This window comes from Pelophylax lessonae, assembly GCF_965119305.1.
Source record: "Pelophylax lessonae genome assembly, chromosome: 2".
Taxonomy (NCBI): Eukaryota; Metazoa; Chordata; class Amphibia; order Anura; family Ranidae; genus Pelophylax; species Pelophylax lessonae.
In genome coordinates, this window is record NC_138769.1 from 562239658 (window position 1) to 562265510 (window position 25853).

A 25853-nucleotide genomic window follows, 5' to 3' on the forward strand; every position below is an offset into this window, starting at 1 on the left:
CAGGATCACCAGGTGAAAATAAAAGGAAATCTAGCCTAAAGGAAAGGGGGCTAATATAGCCATCACATCGAAGGACTAGGAAATTGAAATCTATTACATTTTTGTTCTTGAGTTTAGATACAGTTTTTCAATGTTTTTGGTTTAATGTAAATAGAGAAAACAGTACAACTTTTTCTGATACTTGTCTTTGTACAGAATGTGCTTCGTGTATATTTGCTTGAAGCTGAAAACCTGATTGCAAAGGATAACTTTATGGGTGGCATGATTAAAGGGAAGTCTGATCCTTATGTCGTGGTCCGAGCTGGTGGCAAATCCGTACAGACCAAAGTGATAAAGGAAAACTTGAATCCTCGCTGGGACCAAGCATTTGAGGTATTGTCTCCTGCCATTTTCTTTTACACTCTGGGGAGGTTTGTATCTGTGGATGTGATGACAATTCATGCATTTTTCCTGCAGATCCTGGTCACTGATGTTCCTGGACAGGATATTGAGTTTCAAGTGTTTGATAAAGATATCGACAAAGATGATTTCCTTGGAAGGTTAGTGCCAGCTTATCTTTGTAAGGGTCCTTTCACACGGTCAGCTCCGTTTTTTTTTTTGGTTTTTTTTTTCCGTTCAGTCACTTTTTTTTTTTTTTCAAACGGACACGGATGTCACTTTTGTAGGGTCCGTTCCGTATGTCCGTTTTTCAAAACGGACATAATTTATGTCTATGGGCTAGCGGAAGTTAGCGGATGACACCGCTGACATCCGTTTTTGCGTCCGTTCTGTTTTTAAAATGCAAGAAAAATAGGGTTCTCTTGCGTTGCAAAAAACAGAACTTAACGTAACGGATGCAAAATGGATGTCAGCGGATGGTCATCCGATAACGTCCGCTAGCCCATAGACATACATTATGACCGTTTTTCATCCACAAACAGATGGATGAAAAATGGACATACGGAACGCCCGTGTGAAAGGACCCTAATGCAGTAAAAATTGTATAGGTATATACTGGTGAAGGCTGGTACACACAGGCCCAACATTGGGCGCTTTAACAGAAACCAGCCAACATTCAGCCAATGTGTAGTGATGGCGAATGCCTCAATTCTACCTCATAGTAGTCCCTGACTACCCAAGTCTAATTGGTTCTGTGCAAGGGCGGAGTCTCCGGGAGAAACCTTTGCCACTGGAATAAATCGATCTAGTCAGCATGTGGTTCAAAGTATTGTCTCAAAGATTTAATGCACTTGCAAACACTTATACATACATTGTAAAAGGGGGGTGGTCTAGGGTAATTTCCTTATATGGATGCAAACTAAATTATTAGATTCTATTGGGACAATTGAGTACTGTCCGTGATACTTTTTTTATTTGCACCAACATACAAATTTTTCAGGACAAGCTTTCTGGGTATGTCCCCTTCATCAAGATCCAAGCAGTACTGATCCACAAAATGTTAGCAGCGTGGTAAAGAAACACAAAATCTCTAAGCCAAAGGGAAAAAAAAAAAAGGAAAAATCCAAACAAACATAAGTTTAACTGGCATGGTAATAAAACTAGCTTGATTAGTGAGATAAGATAGAGGGAGAGTTGAAGACAGGGGAAGGTGGGGGGGGATAGTCAAGGAGGGGGTCGTAAAACTGTAGGATAATGAGTAAGGAAACCCATATCTAAGTTTAAGCCGTTATTTTTTGTGTCAAAAAGAAGTATCATTCTTAATTCAAAAGTTTTCCTTTCCTGCATGGTTCTGAAATTCCCTTTAAGAACTAAAACATTGAGGTCTTCTATAGGGTGGCCCGGTTGTGAAAAATGATGTCCCACAGGTGTACAGAAACTATCTTCTTTATGTTCCTTGATGGTATGTCTGTGCAAATTCATCCTCGCTTGCAACTTCTGTCCTGTTTCTCCTACATAAGATCCTTTGATACATCTTTTGCATTGGATGAGGTATACAACATTACTGGAGGTGCAGTTGTATGATCCTGTTATATTGAAGGTCCCATTTGTGTGTGTGACACTTTTAGACCGATTGATCTGGTTGCACAGTTTGCAGCGTTTTTTATGGCAGGGTTTGCTCCCATTATTTGTGACTTCTTAATCAGAATGAAGTTTTCTGCTGATTAGTTTGTCTGAGGTTGAGTGGTTGTCTGAAAGCCAGTATTGGAGGTTGTTGGAATATTCCTTTCAGAGTTTCATCTTCTGTTATGATGGGTTGTAAATCTTTGATTATCTTTCTTATCCCTTCTAGTCCTGGATTGTATGTGGTGACTAGAGGCACACGGTTATTTGTTTTTTTCTCTTTGTATTGGAGAAGATTTTCCCTTTGGGTTTTCAAGGCTGTGTTTATGCCGGTGTTGATGGTTTTGTCTTTGTAACCTTTCTTACGGAAGGAGTTTGCTAGTGTTCTGAGATGTTTATCTCTGTCTTTTGGGTCTGAACAGATTCGGTGGTATCTGATGGCCTGGCTGTGTATGATGGCCTGTTTAGTGTGTTGGGGGTGAAAACTGGAACTGTGGGGATAGCTGCATCGGTCAGTCGGTTTCCTGTGTATTGAAGTATGAAGCTTGTCATCTCTGATGTATACTGTGGTGTCTAGGAAGTTTGCATGCCTGCTAGAATAATCCATTTTAAGTTTGATAGATGGGTGAAAGGTGTTGATCAATGAAAAAAATTGTTTGAGATTTTCCTCACCTTCTGTCCATATGATGAAAATATCATCAATATAGCGATAATATCTGTATGGCTTATGTTGTATGCTGTTCAGGAATTTGTCCTCCAAATCAGCCATAAATAAGTTTGCATACTGGGGTGCCATTTTACTTCCCATAGCAGTACCCATACACTGGAGATAGATGTCGTTATTGAAAGTGAAGTAGTTGTGTGTAAGAATGAATTCGATGAGCTGTGTAACATCCTCAGCACTGTATTTGTGGTTTGGTGAGGATGATAAGAATCTGTGACATGCAGCCAATCCATTCTTGTGAGGGATGTTACTATACAGCGATTCTACATCCATAGTGACTAGAAGTGTATTTGGTGGTAATTGTTGTATATTGTTAAGCTTGTTAAGTCAGTAGCGTCTTGAAGGAAACTCACAGTATTCATGACTAATAGTTTTAAAATATTTTCTACAAGGCCTGAGATATGTTCCGTAAGTGTTGGCTAATATATGTAAAAAACAATTTTGAGATCATATTTCTAATAGAGGAACTAAAGACACGACACATCTAACTATATGCTACGTGCTTCTGGGGGTTTTATGAAATGGAGTTAGACAGTTAGCCATTATATTATACAAAATGGAGTAGCACACTCCTTCATGTAGAGCAGTGGTCCTCAAACCGCGGCCCGGGGGCCAGATGTGGCCCTTGGCCTGTCTTGATCTGGCCCTTGGGGCACTATTCTACCAAGCTACACTATCAATGGGGTCCTATTCCTTCCACTGATACCATCAATGGGGCACCATTCCTCAGACTGACAGCAATGAAGGGGCACTATTCTTCCCATTGATACCCAATGATCTGGCCCAATGGGGCACTATTCCTTCAATTCAAACCAATGACGGGGCATTGTTTATAACTACTGATGCTGGGACATTTTTTGCTCTCACTGGTCACAGTCCGGCCCCCCTAATGTCTGAAGGACAGTAAACTGGCCCTTTGCTTAGAAAGTTTGAAGACCCCTGATGTAGAGCATCCTGTTTCTGTAGAACGGGCATGCTGGAAAACAGTAGCCATTCTGCATCCAATGGCAGCCAATGGCTGCGAGCGCTGACTGACGGAGAGGGGGGAATGGTCCCCCTTTTGGAATACAATAGCACAGTGGGGAGATTGCTGTTCTTACATTGAATAATTAGTTTATTAATAATAATAATAATAATAATAATAATAATAATAATACTACAGTGAACTCCTCAGTTTTTTTTTTTTTTTTTCGTTTAGCCTACTGGATTAATTGAAAAAAAAAAAACCTTACCATCTGTACCAGGCATTAGAAAAAGCAGTATGCACTGACCTAAATCTACATGATTCCACTTTTTTGTTTGCTTACTGTTTTATTTATTTATTTTATTTTTTTTATTTAGAAGTACTTTCAGAATTTGGGGGGGGGGGGGGGGGTTGACAAACAAAACAATTTCTTGGTATTTTAGTTTTAATATCTATTATATGGGTTTTATAGTTTATTTCTTCTGTTTTGTCACTACTTCCTCCTATTTCAGGTGTAAACTTCCAGTGAAGACGGTCCTTAAACAGAAAACCATTGATGAGGTAATGTTTTGTTTTCTTCATAATCCTATTTCAGAACTCTACAGTGGACAATGTGTCCTCCGACAACTGTGGTGGAAGTTTGACAAGATGTATGATTAGATTTCTTTGCATAAATGTATCCACTTCAGGGGCCTTTATGTATGCATTGTCCTTTTTTGCTAATAAAATCAGCAGGCTTAACAGTTTGTGGTCTGTAGTTAAAAACTTCACTGTCTAGATGTCTTAAGCATTTTCAAACACACAACAAATAATCAGTGTTGTTTATAACATTATTTTCTCCTAAGATTGTCAGCTCCATCCAGTGGCCATAATGCAATTTTTTGTATTGAGGTATTTCAGAAAAATACCACATCATGGCCACCAGATGGAGCGGACAGTTATAGGAGATAATTATACTACGAACAATATGGCAGTCATTCATTGTGCCTGCGTGAGTTCTTAAAGTGGAATTTAGGGTATATGCAAGGTATATATCTTTTAGCTCTCACAAACCTGACCTGAAAGCTTTACAGTTATGGATGAATTTATAATGTAATACTGCTTGTGTTGAAATATTATAGAACTACAATTCAGCTCAATATTGTTTTTAATCCGATTTCACTATGATCTGTATATATTGAATAATACATTTGCAATCATGTGTATTAATCGTATATGTAATGCATCCTATTTAAAGTCCCAGGTATAATGTGTGAATTGTGGATATATGAATTTAGTGATGGCGGCTCATCACTATATACGGTGCTCTAGATCACAATCTTAATAAATGCATTTTAAAGCATAGTCAGTGTTAGGCTGGATTTCCACTTTAAGACATACGCATGGTGAATTTTTTATAGACTCCTATTTGAACACTGAGAACAGTTGGTTATTGATCCCTCAAATTGCTTAATTGTTGTGTTTGAATCTGTTGCAGTCATAACTATTATTAAATTGTGTATGCCCATCTTTATTCACATGAGATCAAATCCTTTACAGCAGTGGTCCCCAACCCTGGTCCTCAGGGCCCACTAACAGGCCAGGTTTGCAAGATAACTGAAATGCATCCCAGGTGATATAATTTGCTGCTCAGTGATTGCAGTACTCTAGTCTGCGTCTCCCCAAGGTAATACTTAAAATCTGGCCTGTTAGTGGACCCTGAGGACCGGAGTTGAGGACCACTGATTTACAGTAAAAGAAAAAGCAGGGTTAAAAAAAAAAAAATGATCTGATGAGCAGAGATTCTGGCATGGTGCTAGGCTTTAATCATTACATTCCCTATGTACAATGTCACCATTGTATGTTAATGCAGCTCTGTAACAGCAGCACTTGAATAATCCCACTGACGACTGTATTTTACATTGCGAATGTTGTCCTTTATATTTCAATCTGTTTATTAAAGTTTTTAAAAAAATAGCTTATACAGTTCGAGCCAGAATACACAGTCATCATAACATCCATTGGATATCTAGAAAGAAATAGCCAAAAAAATGACAAGCAAAAACATACACAATTTGCAAATTTGCAATTAATGCAATTGTAAACCACAATTAAAAAATGAGTTTGGACTGTAAGGCCGGCTATACACGGTGCTAATCTCTTTCCTGCAAACAAGGGTTGTAGGAAAGAAATTTGCAGAATTGCCCCATCAACACAGACAGTGCTGACATGGGAATCTCTCCTGCCGAGCCATTGTCTGGGGGGGAGAGGCGGCGGGGGGAAATCGTCCCCGCAAGGAGTAGATAGTGATTATTGCTAGCGATAATTGCAAGTAAATCCGGCAGGCTGGTTGTACCCAAGTTGATTGATCAACTTGGTACATTCAGCCTGCCCATTAATGGTCTGAATCTCGGCCGGTTTAGCAGGACTGTGTATGGCCAGCCTAAGAATTAACAAATGAAAAGAAAAGTTTGAGAGCTATTGAGGTGTTGTCCCCTCCCAGCCCCACCTGTCCACTGACCGATATTGTATCCATGGTTGCCAAGTTTTATCAAATTGAACTTGGTTATTGTGGAGAATACATATTGAGTTATTACTCACAATCCAATTATATTTTTGTTTAACATAGTCAAACGTTATAATCGACTGGCTCCGACTATCTGCAATAGCTAATTACATGAAATCAAAGAGTTAATTTTTTTAGGAAAGTCATAATCTAATTTTTGTAAGAGAGCGGTCTCTGGTTTTCTGGCAATGTGCACCCCTGTTACTTGAAATGTCCTAATTCAGAACCTAGTCACTTTGGGGCATTGCCACCAAATGTATACAGTTCCTTAAACATTGGGACGAAGCCTATGGATTCATCTTGGCTATCCTAGTCGTGTCCACTCCATAAACCATCGCAGTACAAATGTTGCCCTGTAAAAGTAAGTCCATTGATTTAAATAGTTTTTACACCTTATGCAGTATTCAAATGCTTGCTCTAATTTCCATTTTAGTTCACCTGAGCATGTATAGTTCCCAATACAGCTGCAGGGCTGTCATATGCTGTTGTTTCCTTTGAAAAGTTTTGGATTACAGAGCCATTATTGTACCTTACAGAAACCTGTTTAGTAGGTTCTTTATATGTTTTCTGGACATCACAATGACCCAGTTTAAAATGACTGATGTACTTTTAGAGGACCCTGTGACCCCAAATGAGCAGGTAATTATTGTGTATGTAAAGCCATTACAGTGCCTCTTCAGGAGCTCTACCTCCCCGAACAAGCCTGGGGATATGCATGAAGGTTTTGTTTCAGAAATACAGGCAGCAGGACCTGACTGTGCATTTAATAATCTTCTAATAACAATCTGGGCTTTTCATACTTAACATATTGCAGGACAAACAGTCAACCACACAAATTCAAAGTAGGAGACATACCAAACTATTGTGTCACCATACATATACCTTTTATACTGCCTGTCCCTAATGCTTTAAAACATATAGATTGTTTAAAATTGATAGTTTTTTTTGTAGTGTATTTTATAGCATGTAACAATCCAGTATGTTCTCACTTTCAGTGGTTGTCCTTAGAGGAAGTGAAGTCAGGAAAACTACATGTAAAAGTCGAGTGTCTGTCACATCTTACTGATACTGCTCAACTAGAACAGGTAATGCAGTGTGGCTCCGCCATTCATTTATATAAGACTTTCCTACTATTTTCTGTCTGCTGTTGTAATGTTTATTTGCTGTCTTCAACTTTGAGTATGTAGCTTATATGGTCTAATTGTCTTTGTTTGTATGTAGCTGTTGCTGTTTTCTGCCCCTTCTGTTAATATCCCTTCCACTTTCCTCTGTTTTTTCGAGTCCTATACTCCCCCCTGCTCGTCCTATAATAATAGTAATATTTTCCTGCTGTCTTGTCTTTGTTCCAATAAAATATTATAGCTGTATCTGTCCTAACGCTCGCTCATCCATTACCCATTATGTTAATACTTTCCTACTGTACTTTGCCTGTTCTGATTATATTCTGTCTTCTTTCTGTTTGATACTCTCCCACTGCCTACAGCGTGCTCTGATATTTCCTCCCCCTCCCCCATTGTCCATCTATTCTGATTATTTTTTTTCTTTGTGCTGTGATTCTTCTGTTACTACTATCCCACTGTCTTATGCCTGTGCTGATTTTTTGCTAAGGCTGTCCAAAGACGGTCAAAATGTCGGCTGAGTCAGCAGGAACCGGCCAAGATTCGAACCATGTATGGGCAGGCTGAATGTACCAAGTTAATCGATCAATCAACTTCGGTGAAACCAGCCTGCCAGATTTTGGTTGTGATTAGCCGCTGGTATAGCCACCAGCAATAATCACGGTCTTCTGCCGGCAGGGGTGGCTTTCACAGCCCCCCCCCCCTCCGCCCACCGGGAGAAAACAATGGCTCGGCGGGGGGAATTCCCCTGTGTTGATGGTGGAATCATGCTAATTTTGCGGGAAAGAAATTTGCTTTGTGTATGGGTTGCTTAAATATTCTCCAGCTTGCTTCTGCCTGTTCTTATAATACTTTCCTAATGTCTCCTGTCTATTCTGCTAAGAATCTTCCACTGTCTTTCATCTTTTCTCATAAGGCTATCTGATCATCTTTCCACTCATTCCGTCTGCTCTGATGATGCTGTCTTCTGTCTATTTCGATGATACTCTTTTGCTGCTCTTTGTTCCTCCTTTGGTCTCCTGCATGTTGTAAAATCTTGAACTCTGCGTGTTCCAATAATACCCTTTCCTGCTTTTCTACACTCTCTGCTGTCTTGTGCTTGTTCTGAAAAAGACAATAGGAAAACGTATTATCGGAAAATTCACAAATCCCTGGAAAGTACTGTCTGGTCTAATGATGTTCTTCTGCCTGGTCTGAAATGATTTCCTGCTGTTTTTTGTATTCTGTTCTGATCGCACTCTCCTGCTGTCCCCTGCCTGCCTAATATTTTACCCAGGCCGTCTTCCTACTGTACTGATAATACTCTCCTACTGGGTTGTGTCTTCTCTTTTCTTTTTTTTTCTTTTTTTTTTTTTTGTATATTCAATTTTTATTGAGAAAAAGGTGCAGTAACAAACAATGTATCACAGAAACAAGAGACACAAAATAACATAACACCTTAGAAATAACACCAATAGTGCATAGGTGAGCAAACAGCATGAACTTAACAATCCACAATAACTATGCATATCAAGAAAGCAATTGGGAGATACGGGATCCCCAAAGTACTGGGCAGGGCCGGATCAAATCAAATCGGGCGGAGACGGGGCTCTCCCAGGTCCAGGCATTCGGCCCGGTTGTGTCTTTTCTGATGACACTATAGCTTTGTCTAGTCTGTTCTGATAACCCTTTCATGCTACTTTGTCAGCTATGTTAATACTCTCCTGGTGTCTTTTTTTTCTGATGATAATATCTGGCTGTCTTTCCTGTTCTTATAATGCTCACATGTTGTATTCTGTGTAGTTTGTCTATGGCATGTATTGTGCTCTTCAGTAAAATAGGTTGCTACAATCAAATGGTGAACTATTTCCATTTTAGGTTCTCCTGTTGAACAGCCTGTCTCAGCCAGCAAACAGTGACGAGTTCTCAAGTGCCCTTCTATGCGTCTATCTGGAAAGTGCCTGTAACCTGCCAGTAAGATCACGTGTCTTTGTTTTATTCAATGTCTTTTTTGCAGCTTCCCATTTTTTTTTTTCTGTGCATCACGGATTTATTCTCTGTTTTTAATAGATGAAGAAGGGAGTCAAGCCCCCAACAGCAAGCGCAGAGATAACTGTAAGGAAATCTACCTACAAAACCAAGGTATTTTTAAGTGGAAATCTGTGCCATTTTTACACTCATTTTCTATTGATAATCCTTATAAATGGATCCAAACATCTCAGACATTTGACTTAAAGGTCAATATCATGGGAAAAAATTAGCTTATGTGGAAGTTGAAATGATTTGTTATGCAGAGACTTGCCATTTGCTGAATGTGTGAAGGGATATTGGCCAAGCCTAACTGAAAAGATGAGGTTAGTTAAATAATTGTGCATTTTACAGTTAGAAAGGAAGGGCTTTGACTGACTGGAACATAAGTATCTGTTTTTTTTTCAGGTGAAACTTTAGGTAATGTTCAGACATGCACAAATAGATGACAGAGATAGTTGGAAACGATTTTTAGAATGGACATGTGGATCTGGGCATTATCTGAATATAGCTGGTGTTTGAGGCTATTGGTAGAGATCAGTGTGCTCAGCATGCTAGGGTAGATAAAGTACTGGGATGGTTATCCTCTGGGTTTACCAACATAGACCGGAGTGGAAAAGAATCTTTTATGTAGAACCTTTAAAAAAGACCTTAAACAACTGGTCTGCTTAATATCACATTATACAAAGAGGGCAGTGACAAAATGCCAACTGGTTGAAGACATGTTAAGAGCAGAAAATGGTCAGCAGTGTCAAATGCAAAGAGATTAGCAAAAATACAGTCACCAGTCACCTCTTAAATTTTAAAATGTTTGTATACCCTTATTTTTCTTTTTTTTTTAATCACAAACATGTCATCCTTACCTGCCCTGTGCAGTGGTTTTGCACAGAGCATCCTCGATCCTCCTCTTCTCGGGTCCCCCACCACCATTTCTGGCTCCTCCCCCCCCCACCGAGTACTCACCATAGCAAGCCGCTTGCTAGGGGGAAACTTGTATGGGCTCGCTCCTGAGCCAGCTGTGTGTCCATTAACACACAGGGCACAGCTTGGTCCTGCTCCCTCACACTGGCTGTGATTAACAGCAGCAGGAGTCAATGGCTCCCACTGCTGTTTGAGCCTGTAAGGAAGGAGAGAACCAAGAGAGCCAATGCTCTTGTTCACAGTGCTGAATCTAGTAAATATAAGGGGGGGGGGGAGTTGCAGTCAGAAGGTAAGGTATGCTGACAGTGGGGACTCTTTACTGTCAGAATACACTTCTTTGAGAGAAAAATTCTGACAAGGCCTTTTGACAAAAGTCAATCTAATGATCCACACATTGACGAAATTCATCCCTGCTGAATCTGCCAAATTTCAATCCATTCTAGGCCAAAGATTTGCACCATTTTCACCTGCTAAAGCTATTGACAAACATTTTAGCAGTAAGAACCACATGCGTTCTATGAATTACCACTGTGATTAAAATAGAAAAGAACTTTGTTGTACAATAAATTGGACAAAAGGCTTGCAGCTGTCCAGGAACTTGTCGTTGGGAAAAGAGCCATAAGGGAAACAACTTACTGTTCCTAAATACATGGCACCCATAAAATGGATCTACCCTTGATATACACATTTCATAGAATTGTTAGCATTATCAAATAGTATTCTTTTTAGGAAAATAGTCCCTCGTGTAGAATACTGCTACTTCAGACCTCCTTCATGTGATCTAAAACCTAGGAACAGAGAACATGATATCTGGCTGCAGGAACATTGCACTTTAAATCAATGCATAGAGTGTTTTTGCTTAGTCAGACAGATCCAGCCGATAAAATCACAGATGAATTGGAGTTGCCTATTTTCTAGGTATTCCTGTTAGTAAGTGGTGTGGGATTGCCTTTTTCAGGTCACATCAAAAAGTAGCAATCCAGTCTGGGAAGAAAACTTTGTATTCCTTGTGAAAAATCCCAATAATGAAGTTCTGCAGATTAATGTGAGTATAACGCTTGCTTGTTTAGTACAGTTCTGGACTGTCATCTGTCTTACTTTTATTGACCACTGATATTTATATTGTCGTGTTTTCTTAAAGGTGCGGGATGAGGCCAGTAAGTCCTTGGGGTCTTTGACAATGCCACTGTCTGATCTTCTGACTGCTGAATGTTTCACTGTTGATGGCTGGTTCCCTCTGAATTCATCTGAAGCCGAAATTCTCATGAGAGCTCAGATGAGGGTGAGTGAATGATTACCAAGCTACATTTGAAGAAATTAATCTCTCAAATTTTTTTTTTTTTTTGTGTACTGCTGATTACTACTTATTTGGTTTGATAGATCTGGACACCATCCAGAGTGAAGATGACTATGTGTAGCTTTTTTCTTTTCCTGTTAAAAACATTCCACCAAACATGATTCACAGGTCTCTTAACTAAGGTTTAAACATTTGTGCTGATCCTTAGTGTGCTATGCAGCTGCTAATTCCTGATTAGTACAGGCCTGTGAAAAGTGTGACTGCAAGGATAGTAAAGTCTGTAGTAGAAAGTAAATCCATGTATTGCAGGATTGACTTGACCACATCTGGAGCCTGGATTTGTCAGACAGTGACTATTACTGCTATGGTTTATTGGTCTTGAGTAAAGTGGCAAGCCTAGTACACATGGGTCAAATGTTGGCCAGTATCAGCCTGTTCAGTAGAAACTGGCCAACATTCGGTCCGTGTGTACGGCAGCCAGTCTGATGGAAGCCAGCCGTTCATGACCGAAAAAGGTCTGCCGACTGGCTCTTGGTCAGTGCTCTCAGCCAATGGCTGAGAAAGCTGACGAGAGTGTTCTGGTGGGGTGACCATCCCCTTGTCAAAATACAATAGCTTAGCAGCGGAGATTGCTGTACCAACATCGAATTGTTAGTATAGTGGCTCAGATCTGAGTTCACCCAGAACTTCTGTCTTTGTTGCCAAAGTGAAAATGACATGTGCCCTCCACAGAAACCCGCCTCTGATATTTATGTCTTGTATTTTTCATTCAGACCTCGTTCAGACAGACCCTGGCACCTGTACTGCCTGAACAGGCTTTTGTTTTGGTGTCTGCATCTTCCCGTATGCAGGCAGCCTATAAAAGTGGATGCAGACACAGCAGCTGCACGCACACAGATGCATGTAAAAATTTGACAGCTTCCACTTCCATAGACTGTCTGTACACACAGTTAAGGGAAGATGCAAACGCCAAAACAAACACCTCCTGCACACAGTATGGGTCCCAGTGCCCATCTGAATTAGGCCTTAGATTTGTGTTTTTATTAAGTGACTGGTTACTGTGTTACAGATTCTGGCCTCCCCCAATGTCAGCCCTGAACTCAATGCTCTTAGTTTTAAGTCTGCTGACCCTCCTAGACCTCCTACCCCTGATAAAACAGAATTTACTCTGGAGTCTGCTGTGGACAATGAAGACCTCTCTGCGGGAGAGCTGAGACTGAGACTGCCCCACACAAATAGGCAAGTACCCTTTTCTTTATGTTGTTGAAGCTAGGGAAAACTAACTTTAGGCCTCTTTCACACGGCCGTTCAGTTTTTTTTCTCCGCTCCGGTGCTTTTTTTTTATTTTTTTCATGGAGCGGATGACACAAGTGTCATCCGCTCCGTATGTCCGCATATCATCCCATCCGTTTGCGGATGATATACGGACATAATGTATGTCTATGGGCATTGCGGATGTCAGCGGATGACACCGCTGAGATCCGATTTTGCATCCGCTCCGTTTTTTGAACGGAACAAAAATAGGGTTCTGTTCCGTTCCAAAAAAAACGGAACAGAACTGAAAGGATGAAAATCGGATGTCAGCGGATAGTGTCCTAATGTGATGGACCTCTTCTTCCTATTCAGAGAAATCACTCTTCGCTCAACTAGTTTACCATTTTGTTTTCAGATGCTTCAATCATCTCCTTCACTGCCTTCTGATACTGCAAATAGAAGCAGTTTGTCTGTATCCTCTGACTACTAAGACCCCTGGCCTCTCCCCAGCAGGCCAGACCTGCTTTCCCAGGTTCCCCCTATTCTACCCTGGTTGTCACTGTCAGGTTTAACAGAATGACTGTTGAATCTGTTACGTTCCTTTATGCAGAGCCTGAGATACCAAAGGGTGGCCTCTTGCACAGTTCTCATCTGAGCACACCTGGAAGTTGAGACAGGGTCTGCAGGGGTGATGAAAAGGTACAAGTACCAGGGTGCAGACACCGGAGACTGGACCTTGGGAGTGCTGTATCAGATGCGCAGTGATACGACTTGTGGTCCACCATGGATTCCCTAAGTCCATTCAAATAGCAATCTGGGTCCAGTAACAGCTGAGCAAGAAGGCAACAAATCATAGGCAGGATCAGAGTCCGAAATAGGCAGATGTGCAGGCAGTCCATGGGCAGAATTTTGGTTAGAAGTGCAGCCTGAGGTTGGTGTACATGTGCACAACAAGGTATTGTCCAAATTCTCATCACACATGTTCCTGGGCATAGGCCTGTCAGTAGCGGGTGCTGTAGCAACCACCAGCTGGAAACTGGGCTGGTTATAAAACAACTCACATATTCGCCAGCACACTGTGGATCATCCGATGTCATCCAAAACTTTTTGTTTTGGACGATATCGGATGATCCCCGGTGTGTTGGTGAATATGTGTGTTGTTACATGTGCATGGCGACACACGTGTAGTTAGACTTCTGTTTCTGTAAACATGCAGGCTTATGGCATTAGCCTTGCAGCTGGCACAATGTTTCTGACCGTAACTCGTACATGTACTGTATTTTCTGGCGTATAAGACTACTTTTGAACCTCAAAAAAATCCCCCAAAAATGGAGGGTCGTCTTATACGCCGAGTATAATATCTCCAAGGTAACCTAAGTAGAAGTATTACTGGTATATGAAAATTAGGGGGGTCGTCTTATACGCCCAGTCGTCTTATACGCCGGAAAATACGGTAATTCTTTTTTTGCTTGGTGTGACCACAGACACTCCAGCTACTTTGTGCCTCTCGTTATGACCTTCCTACAACCAGGTCTTGACCAGAATTGGTCTTAAGCTCTCTGAAAGGACAGGTTTCGACTTTCTCCATCCTTGTCCATAATTTTTTCAAAAGCCTTTGTTCTTCCTAGTTTACCTTTATTCAAGGTGTATCAAGTCCCTCTCTGCGCTTCCTTGCGATCTCAACTTGGTTTTCTCTGCCCTGCAGAAACCACCCTGTGAATCCATCAGGGATATCCCTATCCTCTCCTGCAAAGTGGTCTTTCTGTTCTCTCTCATGTCTGTCAGACATGTCTCTGAGTTGGCAGCTCTCTCTTTTAAGGAATTGTACCTCATTCTTCACAATGACGAGGTAGTTTCAAGCCCAAGACCATCCTTTTTTGCTAAGGTGCTATCAGTCCTCCACCTCAGTGAACACATTGTCTTTCCATCTTTAAGCCCTGCTCCAAAGCACCCCAATTTCTCCTCACTGCCTGGACATAGTCAGTCATAAGTCTACATCAAAGCAACAACCCAAAGATGTCTAGTAAGTAAAGATTTTTACAGCTTGGGTGGAAAGAAGTACAACTAATTAAATTATTTTTTTCCTATATGGAGCCGTTGTATTTGACAATTGAATTGCAATACCAGATTTTACCAGCAGTGGTCTTGTAAGTGTAATTTATATTTACAAATCGCTAAAAACTTTGCTCTTGCAGGAGGTTTGGCGTCCCCATGTTTCTACATGGAGGTTCCCCCTCCCCTAGAATATGAAGGCTTGACATAGACTTCAGTAGAAGAATAACTGATAAACTACGAACATGAAAACAATTCACAAGACTGATTATTTTAATCTTCTCCCACAGTGATTCAGAGCCAACAGCTGTAGGTCAGCTGCATGTGACAGTGTATTACCCAGCAAAGGAGGGAAAGCTTTTGGCAGTGATGCACAGCTGCAGGTAAGAAACATCTGCTCTATGTACTAAATATATAAATCTAAATATATATGCCAAGCAAATGACTAACACTTTTTTTTTATTTTTAATACTTTTTTTTTTAATATTTAACACTGAATGTATCGTTTTGCTGAGCCAGTTAATTGTGTGATCCCTGGACAAGATTTTTAACCAGCTGTACAGAACCTTTGTTTTTATTTCTCCTTCTGTATCGATTGTGACATAATCGTCTTCACTCGCTGTTGATTTTCAGCCATAATCTGGTCTAGTTCTATAATTAAATTTCATATATCTTAGGTAAAGAAAAGGCTGAGGTCAGAGGTTATATTTGCAAAATTGCTCGGTGTCCCTGTATATACTAAGTGTGAAGGGATTTTAAGTTTGATCTACAAGGGCAAATTTTTTAAAAGACTACTGATCAGTTACTAAACTGAATGAACAAATGGTTCCTTGTGTAGCTTGTGCCATAGAGAGCCAATTGTGCTATGCGTTTAGCAATTCTCAGTGTCATTAGTAGTTCAGCTAAAGTATTGAAACTACTTGTGTAGCTGTGGTCTTAAAGCTCAACTCCAGACTCCCCAGGCCTCTCCCTTTTTTTTCTCCACCCCCATTAGAACACCCCTGCAGCCTTAAAAAAAAATCAATTACTATACTTAACATTTTTTTTCCAGTTGTCTTTGGTTTAGTACAGTGACATCACAAATCTTCTTCGCCCTCATCTTCCTCTGGAGGTGTGTGGCTCCTAAATGCTGTAGAGAACAGCACTGCTCTCTGTAGCATTCTCTTGTAAGTCCAGGGCAGGGGACAGAGCCTGGTCTTCCAGGGCTCACACAAAGCAAATTGAATGATACTGGATGTCATTCAACCTGTAAGAAGACCGTCACTGAATCAGTGAGCAGGTAAGTCTGCAGGGGACAGCACCAAAGAGAAGGTGTATATAACAGCCAGAGCTGCTTTTTTTTTTTTCTTTTCTTTTTACCATTACCAGTTGGGGATTTAGCTTTTAAAATGAAGTTAAACTGCCGCCAAATGTCTCATACCAAGGCATTGGCGACAGTCTACCTGTCCTATGCTACCTGAATGAAAGAGGGATGTTAACTTGGTGATGGAGGCGGAACGTGGGGTTCTGACCTCGCAGGGTAGACAAGAACGCTTCAAGGACACTTGGATGGGGTGGATGTTTTACTCAGACGAAATCCCATATAGGTAATTGGTGATTTTTCTGGGTGGAGCCTCTGCTTGATCTTGAGTGCCGAGGCTCCATGCTGGTAACCTTCTCCCTAGGGTCCAAGTCCTCTCCAGGCCCCCTCTGTCTGTTCCCATCCCCTCCCCCCATCTATCTTTCTGTTCTATTCTTCCCCCCTTCACTCTCTCTTTCTTTTTCTTTAAGGCGGCCTTTTATTACTGTTTTCTTCTAAATTTGCGTTGTGATGTAGATGCCTTAGTATTTAGTTCCCGTGGATCTCCGTTGTGTCTGGCCGGCTAGCCGACTCCCCCATGGGGGTCCTGCCGGATAGCTGTGACAGACATAAAGTCTTGAGGTGGTTTCTTTTTCTCTTTGTTTGGCCAAAATGGCACACTCCCCACATATGACATTTTTTGACCCTCTCGTAGATGCTTCTGTTTCTCCTTTTACATCCAGGTTGACATATATGCCAATTATGCCTCCTCTCTGTATCTACTGTCTGCACTTTGTTTGCTCTGTATTTTAGTTTTGCATATACTTGTACTGTTGTGAACTTGTTAAAGATTAAAAAAAAAAAAAAATGAAGTTAAACTTATAAGTGTATATTAGACAAAATACAAAACATATGCAGATGTACTGCATATATTTTATCCTTTAGAGACGCTGCAAGTATGGAAAAAAACCTGTTGACCTGCAAGAAATTTTCTGTTGTTGACTGACAACACACAGTATTTTCTCTTTTGTTCATTGACAGACACATCTCCTGATCTCCTCAACCATTGGGTTATACTGCCCCCTACAGGAGTAGGACACTAGGCAGAAATAAAATCTGACTACGCCTAAGGGCAGTCCCAGAGGGTATACACCCTCTCTCTGCTATAGGTACTAGTTTTTTTTCTGCCTAGCCATGAGTAAGGACCTAGTTCCTTGCTGGGATCTCTGGTCCTGGCAATTTTTTTTCTTTTTAGATAGATTTTTTTCTCCTGTTTTTTTCCTGTGAGATCTACAATCAACTGCCAGACTGGGCGACTGGATAATCTAGAACCAGTGGTCACCCCAGTCTGGCCAGCGAGCGCATGCAGACCTCAGCTCCACGCTACCGAGACTTAGCCCCACCAGACACGGGCTGGCTTGCAAGTTAAACACCTCGTGAGATTGCACACGACTGGGTCTTAGCCCGAGTCGCAGCGTTCCTCCTGGCCTAAAGCCCCCCCATTTCAATAGTGAAGGGTTCTGTCTGGAGCGGTGCCCGCCTGGTATGGTGAGTAGCTGTCCCCCCTCCCCTGGAGGGTTTTGGGGTGGACGTGGGCCCCTCCATGGGACACTCGGACCCCTGGGTACCCCTCCTTCCCGTCAGGCACCCCCCTTCATCTGTCCCTACATCCTACCCCTCCCTCCACTTATGCTGGGGCTGTGTGGGTGGTCTGGTCCACCTCCTGGGGTGGGGGCGGGGTGCTATGCTGGCATTGGGTGCAGGGGGTGTGCCGCCGATGACCGGACAATCGGCTGTGCGGGGGGGGGGGGCTTTACTTGGTGGGGGCTCCTGCCAGAGCCCCTCGTCTTGCCTGGGTCTGTCCTTGAGGCCTAGGGATCCCTCCTGAGTCCCTGGGAGCCTCGTGGGGATGCCATTTTGTTGTAGCCTTGTGCTGCAATGCCTGGCGGCTAAGTTTGTGTAGTCCAGCAGCCATTTTACGCTGGTCTGCCAGAGAAAAACGCAACAGCCATGTCTGTGGAGCCTTCTGGGCGGCTTTTTTGGCGGTGGGAGCCCCTCCTCATCCCCTGGTGCTGACTCCTGGATCCTTTTGTTTCCTGATCGCAGCTCGTGCAGTGCAGATTTTCCTGGTGGCTGCGGTGCCTGGTTTCTGCGGGGTGGTGAATCTGGTGGGGTCCTCTCCCTCTCTGCTGAGGATCGATTGGTGCTCTGTGACTGGCAACCAGGTGGTGCTGCTAGAGTGGTGGGGGTTGTCCCTTACTGGTGTTTTCACTTTTTTGTGGGGTCTCCCTGGGGACTCATGGAGTCTTTGGAGCACATCACCCCACCTGATCCCCTCTCTGAGGCTCGGAGCCTTCCAGTCTCATCCATCCATCGATGCACTGACGGCGGCCCTGGAGTCCTTTGTGTCCCGGGTGAAGGTGGCTTTTGGACGTCGGATTGGCATAAAGTTACCCCCCCCCCCCCCGCCCGCCTTCCCTGGCCTCATCTGTCTCCTTAGATCCTGAATTTGAATCGGCCGCCACGGACGTGGGTCACCCTTCAGGGTCTGCGACCACACGTCCTGAATCCTCTGATAGTGAGGAGGATTCCTCCACTTCTGCAGCCCACACGAAAAGGATAAGGTGCTGGTGGATGCACTGATTGTATCTGTGCTTGAGACTTAAAGATGGAGGATGCAGCTGTGGCTGCGACAGAGGCGCAAGTTCCCTTTGGCACTCACAAGCCATTTAGAGTGGCAAAGGTGTTCCCTTTCCCCTTCTATTTTGACAGAATTGTCACTAAAGAGTGAGGACAACCAAAGCGTTCCCTTGGGGTCCCTAAGCGAATTGCTAGGCGATACCCCTATGAGGAGTCCCTTCTTAAGAAGTGGACTGTTCCACCGGTGGTGGACCCTTTGGTTTCCAGATTAAACAAGGCAACCATGATTCTGGGTAAAGAGTCCCCAGCCTTTAAGGACCCGGCTAACAGGAAGGCGAAGGCTGTGGCCCGCAATACGTACACCCTGGCTGGTTCGGCACTGAGGCCGATATTCACCATTGCGATGGTGTCGCAGACTCTGACCGAATGGGCTAAGCTTTTGCGATGTGACGTGGAGGGGGGAGTAGCTCCCCCCTGCCTTTGCTAAGCTGGCAGACCAGCTGGTCCAGGGGCCGCAGTTTATCTGTGATGCCTCTTTGGATGTCGCTCCCCTAGTGGCTTTGCTGTCTGTTTCAGGCAGTGGTCCTTCGGCGTGTCTTTTGGCTCAAATACTGGTCTACGAACCAGACTTCTAAAAAGACCTTGACAGATCTTCACTTTCAAGGAGATTGCCTGTTTGATACTACCCTGGATGACATCATTAAAGGTCTCACAGGGGGAAAGTACCTTTTTTCCGCAGGCTACTATTGGCAAGGACCCTCATCGTAGATGTGGGCCCTTTTTTCTTGGTTCATAAGAAGGCTTTTTTGTCCCTCAGGGTCGACTGACAAGGGATCAAAGCCCTTTCGGGGCCTCCACTGGAGGATCCAAGCGAACTTGGTCTGGCAAGAGCAGGCTTCTCCAGACAAGGCCCCTTCAGCAGGAGTGCCCTCACCCGTATCTGGGGTGGGGGGGACATCTTCGCTGCTTCCCAGAACTGTGGACTTCCCTGGTACAAGACAAGTGGGTCCGCAAGGTCATACGGTCAGGGTACAAGAGAGAGTTTCGTTCTTATGCTTACAGGCTCTTTTTGGGGTGGTGCGAGAGCTTTTACTTCAAAGGGTGATTGTCCCGATTCCAACTTTAGAACGTTTTCAGGGGTTTTTACTCAAACCTGTTTACAGTCCCCAAGAAGGAAGGCAAGGTGCGTCCAATTCTGGACCTCAAGGCGCTAAACTGCTTTGTGTAAGTGCAGAAGTTCAGAATGTAGTCCATTCGCACGGTGGTGGCTTCCCTGCATCAGGGGAATTTTCTTGCCTCCATCAACATCAAGGACGCTTACCTTCACATTCCAATATGTGTCGGTCACCAGCGCTTTCTCCGCTTTACCGTGGGGGAAGAGCATTATCAGTTTGTGGAGTTACCTTTTGGTCTAGCATCCGCTCCTCTGGTCTTCATGAAAGTGTTGGCCCTGGTTCTAGCATTGTTAAGCCAACGGGGGATAGGGGTACTGGGCTTTTTGGAGGACCTCCTTCTGCGAGTGTAGTCTCCTACTGCTCTGGTGGAAAACCTGGAAATCACCATACAAACTTTGAGGGAGTTTGACTGGATTCTGAATTTTCAGAAGTCTGCTCTGGTTACATCCACAAAGCTGGACTATCTGGGTCTGACTCTGGACTCGGTCTTAGCCAGAGTGCCCCTGCCTCTGGACAAACTCCAGGGTGCAATTCATCTCCTGCTGTCCAGTAGATGGTCCTCCCTCAGGACTTGCATGCGGGTGCTGGGCCTGATGGTGTCTACCTTCGAGGCGGTTCCGTTTTCACAGTTCAATAGGAGGTCCCTGTAACTGAGATTCTGGCCAAATGGGACAAGAATCCGCAGTCTCTGAACAATCAGATCCGGCGCTTTGGGTGTACAAATCCTTCCTCCCCTTGTATTGGACAGTGGACAGCAAAGATGCCAGCCTGTCTGACTGGGGAGGCATCCTCAGCAAAAATTCTGCTCAGGGGATATGGACACTGGAAGAGTCCAGACTACCGATCAATGTCTTGGAACTAAGAGCGATCAGACTGTGCCTGGAACATTGGACGGATAGTCTTCAGGGATGTCCAGTGCGCATTAAATCAGACAATGCCATGGCCGTGGCTTATGTCAATCACCAGGGAGGCACAAAAAGTGTCCTGGCGGCTCTGGAGGTAGCCGGCATTCTAAGATGTGCAGAACAATTCGTTCCAGCCTTCTCCGCCATACACATTCCAGGGGTGGAAAACAGGCAGGCGGATTACCTCAGCAGGCATTGGACCAAGGGGAGTGGTACCTTCATCCAATGGTGTTTCATCAGTTGTGTCTCCGGTGGGGCATCCCGAAGGTGGATCTGTTTGCGTCTCTTCTCAACAGAAAGGTGCAGATGTTTGTGGCACAGTCACTGGATCCTCTGGTGGACGCCACAGACACGCTGGTGGCCCTGTGGAGTCAGTATTCTGTGATTTATGCCTTCCTTCCTCTCAAGCTTCTGCCATGAATTCTACGCTGTGCTTGGTAGGCCGATCTGGTGCAGCTGGTCGCTGATGTTCCTTGGAAGCTTCCTCTCAGGGAGGATCTGCTGTCCCAAGGACCAAACATCCATCCTCCTTATAGTTGCTGGCTTTGACGGCTTGGCTGTTGCAAGCCAGGCGCTGAAGAACAGGGGATTGTCTGCTTCAGTGATTCCCACTCTGCTTAGAGTGAGGAAATCTACTTCTAGGAAGATCTACCATCGTACGTGGAAGACGTACGTATATTGCGTGGTGTGAGTCTCTTGGGGTTCATTTTCGCTCTTTTTTGGTGGCTCGGATCTTGACCTTACTTCAAAGGGGAGTTGAGCAGAAACTGGTCTTGAGTACTATCAAGGGTCAGGTGTCAGCCTTTCTTTCAACGACCCTTGGCCACATACTTCCTGGTACATACTTTTCTTCAGGGAGTTAGGGACTTGACCCCTCCAGTGTGGTATCTGTTGCCGCCTTGGGACCTCAATTTGGTGCTCCCAGTCTTTCAGAAGCCTCCTTTTTAGAATCTTCGGGAGATTCCCCTGCTTACACAGTCCCAGAAGGTGGCCTTTTTGGTGGTCGCGCAGGGTGTTAGAATTGGCGGCGTTATCCTGTCATTCACCTTACTTGGTGGTACAGAGATAAGGTGGTTCTTCGTCTCTGTCCGTCATTCCTTCCTTAGGTTGTCTCTGATTTTCATGTGAATGAAGACCTTGTGTTGCCTTCCCATTGTCCCAGGCCAAAAAATCTGAAGGAAATTGCTTTGCATGCCTTGGATGTGGTCCGGGCAGTTAGGGTATACCTGGCAGCTACGGAATCTTTTAGGAAGTCAGACTCACTATTTGTGCTCACAGATGGGCCTCTGAAAGGGTTGTCAGCTTCCTCTGCATCTATTTCCAGATGGATCAGACAGACGGTGGTTCAGGTCTATTCCATCAAGGGTCAGGTTCCTCCTTTCCCGGTCGAGGTGCATTCTACTCAGGCGTTCAGTGCTTTCTGGGCCTTTCGTCATCAGGCGACAGTGACGCAGGTTTGCAAGGCGGCTACCTGGTCGTCGGTGCACACTTTCACAAAGTCCTATAAAGTGGATGTGTTGGCATCTACGGATGCTTCCTTTGGCCACAAGTTTTTTGCAGGCTGCTGTTGAGAGGACCTGGTCCTCTTTGAAAGTTTTTTTTTTTTTCAAGTGAGCTCCAGTTGTTTTGGTTGAGCTCCTGTTTACCTGGTTGGCTATAGTTAGCCTTGGGAGTTTCTTTTTTCGCTGTTCCCACCCCTCGTGTTTAACACTGCTTTGGGACGTCCCAGTGGTTAAGAAGATCAGGAGCTGTGTCCATCAATGAACAAAAGAGAAAATGTCATTTTTAACTTGCCGTAAATTCCATTTCTCTGATGTTCATTGACGGACACAGCACCCACCCCTCTGTGGAGTGTGGAGTTGTAATTCTTCTGACACTGCTTGGACCAAGAAACAAACAAAGATAAAATTCCCAGTTCAATTTGCCAACCAGTCTGCTTACCAACCAAATTGGCCTGTCTAACAGTTTGCGTCAATACAGGGGTTTAGTTAGCACACATTTGCAAACGCATGTGAAAGCTGCAGGGCCACGTCAAGGCTCCCTGTTACCTGCAGTCCTAACTCTAATGAATTTTAAAGAGTCTCCACAGTGGGAGCACATGCAAGCTAATGGATAGATAGGGGGCAGGTGAGCCTGGAGGTGGCCCATCCCTCCTGAAAAGGTAATTGGGGGCATAATGGAAGCCCAGCTGATAGTATTACAGCAAAGGCACCCAGTATGTCCACTCACCAGTACACATATACAACAAAGAAAATGGCCTCTGCCCCCACCTATAACTGGCCTTCATAGCAAAGAACACATGGAAGGGCAACGCACATGAAACAAACAAAGATAAAATTCCCAGTTCAATTTGCCAACCAGTCTGCTTACCAACCAAATTGGCCTGTCTAACAGTTTGCGTCAATACAGGGGTTTAGTTAGCACACATTTGCAAACGCATGTGAAAGCTGCAGGGCCACGTCAAGGCTCCCTGTTACCTGCAGTCCTAACTCTAATGAATTTTAAAGAGTCTCCACAGTGGGAGCACATGCAAGCTAATGGATAGATAGGGGGCAGGTGAGCCTGGAGGTGGCCCATCCCTCCTGAAAAGGTAATTGGGGGCATAATGGAAGCCCAGCTGATAGTATTACAGCAAAGGCACCCAGTATGTCCACTCACCAGTACACATATACAACAAAGAAAATGGCCTCTGCCCCCACCTATAACTGGCCTTCATAGCAAAGAACACATGGAAGGGCAACGCACATGAAACAAACAAAGATAAAATTCCCAGTTCAATTTGCCAACCAGTCTGCTTACCAACCAAATTGGCCTGTCTAACAGTTTGCGTCAATACAGGGGTTTAGTTAGCACACATTTGCAAACGCATGTGAAAGCTGCAGGGCCACGTCAAGGCTCCCTGTTACCTGCAGTCCTAACTCTAATGAATTTTAAAGAGTCTCCACAGTGGGAGCACATGCAAGCTAATGGATAGATAGGGGGCAGGTGAGCCTGGAGGTGGCCCATCCCTCCTGAAAAGGTAATTGGGGGCATAATGGAAGCCCAGCTGATAGTATTACAGCAAAGGCACCCAGTATGTCCACTCACCAGTACACATATACAACAAAGAAAATGGCCTCTGCCCCCACCTATAACTGGCCTTCATAGCAAAGAACACATGGAAGGGCAACGCACATGAAACAAACAAAGATAAAATTCCCAGTTCAATTTGCCAACCAGTCTGCTTACCAACCAAATTGGCCTGTCTAACAGTTTGCGTCAATACAGGGGTTTAGTTAGCACACATTTGCAAACGCATGTGAAAGCTGCAGGGCCACGTCAAGGCTCCCTGTTACCTGCAGTCCTAACTCTAATGAATTTTAAAGAGTCTCCACAGTGGGAGCACATGCAAGCTAATGGATAGATAGGGGGCAGGTGAGCCTGGAGGTGGCCCATCCCTCCTGAAAAGGTAATTGGGGGCATAATGGAAGCCCAGCTGATAGTATTACAGCAAAGGCACCCAGTATGTCCACTCACCAGTACACATATACAACAAAGAAAATGGCCTCTGCCCCCACCTATAACTGGCCTTCATAGCAAAGAACACATGGAAGGGCAACGCACATGAAACAAACAAAGATAAAATTCCCAGTTCAATTTGCCAACCAGTCTGCTTACCAACCAAATTGGCCTGTCTAACAGTTTGCGTCAATACAGGGGTTTAGTTAGCACACATTTGCAAACGCATGTGAAAGCTGCAGGGCCACGTCAAGGCTCCCTGTTACCTGCAGTCCTAACTCTAATGAATTTTAAAGAGTCTCCACAGTGGGAGCACATGCAAGCTAATGGATAGATAGGGGGCAGGTGAGCCTGGAGGTGGCCCATCCCTCCTGAAAAGGTAATTGGGGGCATAATGGAAGCCCAGCTGATAGTATTACAGCAAAGGCACCCAGTATGTCCACTCACCAGTACACATATACAACAAAGAAAATGGCCTCTGCCCCCACCTATAACTGGCCTTCATAGCAAAGAACACATGGAAGGGCAACGCACATGAAACAAACAAAGATAAAATTCCCAGTTCAATTTGCCAACCAGTCTGCTTACCAACCAAATTGGCCTGTCTAACAGTTTGCGTCAATACAGGGGTTTAGTTAGCACACATTTGCAAACGCATGTGAAAGCTGCAGGGCCACGTCAAGGCTCCCTGTTACCTGCAGTCCTAACTCTAATGAATTTTAAAGAGTCTCCACAGTGGGAGCACATGCAAGCTAATGGATAGATAGGGGGCAGGTGAGCCTGGAGGTGGCCCATCCCTCCTGAAAAGGTAATTGGGGGCATAATGGAAGCCCAGCTGATAGTATTACAGCAAAGGCACCCAGTATGTCCACTCACCAGTACACATATACAACAAAGAAAATGGCCTCTGCCCCCACCTATAACTGGCCTTCATAGCAAAGAACACATGGAAGGGCAACGCACATGAAACAAACAAAGATAAAATTCCCAGTTCAATTTGCCAACCAGTCTGCTTACCAACCAAATTGGCCTGTCTAACAGTTTGCGTCAATACAGGGGTTTAGTTAGCACACATTTGCAAACGCATGTGAAAGCTGCAGGGCCACGTCAAGGCTCCCTGTTACCTGCAGTCCTAACTCTAATGAATTTTAAAGAGTCTCCACAGTGGGAGCACATGCAAGCTAATGGATAGATAGGGGGCAGGTGAGCCTGGAGGTGGCCCATCCCTCCTGAAAAGGTAATTGGGGGCATAATGGAAGCCCAGCTGATAGTATTACAGCAAAGGCACCCAGTATGTCCACTCACCAGTACACATATACAACAAAGAAAATGGCCTCTGCCCCCACCTATAACTGGCCTTCATAGCAAAGAACACATGGAAGGGCAACGCACATGAAACAAACAAAGATAAAATTCCCAGTTCAATTTGCCAACCAGTCTGCTTACCAACCAAATTGGCCTGTCTAACAGTTT

General features: G+C 44.0%; 1 protein-coding gene across 1 annotated transcript in view; it reads left to right on the forward strand.

The window, feature by feature from the left end:
• The window catches only part of ESYT1 (extended synaptotagmin 1), a 169797-nt gene that overhangs the window by 124388 nt on the left and 19556 nt on the right, over positions 1 to 25853 (forward strand). The window contains exons 19-28 of the mRNA XM_082246504.1: positions 196 to 372; positions 457 to 539; positions 4202 to 4250; positions 7230 to 7319; positions 9210 to 9305; positions 9402 to 9473; positions 11239 to 11325; positions 11422 to 11562; positions 12647 to 12816; positions 15174 to 15266. Coding sequence (XP_082102630.1) covers positions 196 to 372; positions 457 to 539; positions 4202 to 4250; positions 7230 to 7319; positions 9210 to 9305; positions 9402 to 9473; positions 11239 to 11325; positions 11422 to 11562; positions 12647 to 12816; positions 15174 to 15266 — 1058 coding nt within the window. The remainder of the gene's footprint in view (positions 1 to 195; positions 373 to 456; positions 540 to 4201; positions 4251 to 7229; positions 7320 to 9209; positions 9306 to 9401; positions 9474 to 11238; positions 11326 to 11421; positions 11563 to 12646; positions 12817 to 15173; positions 15267 to 25853) is intronic.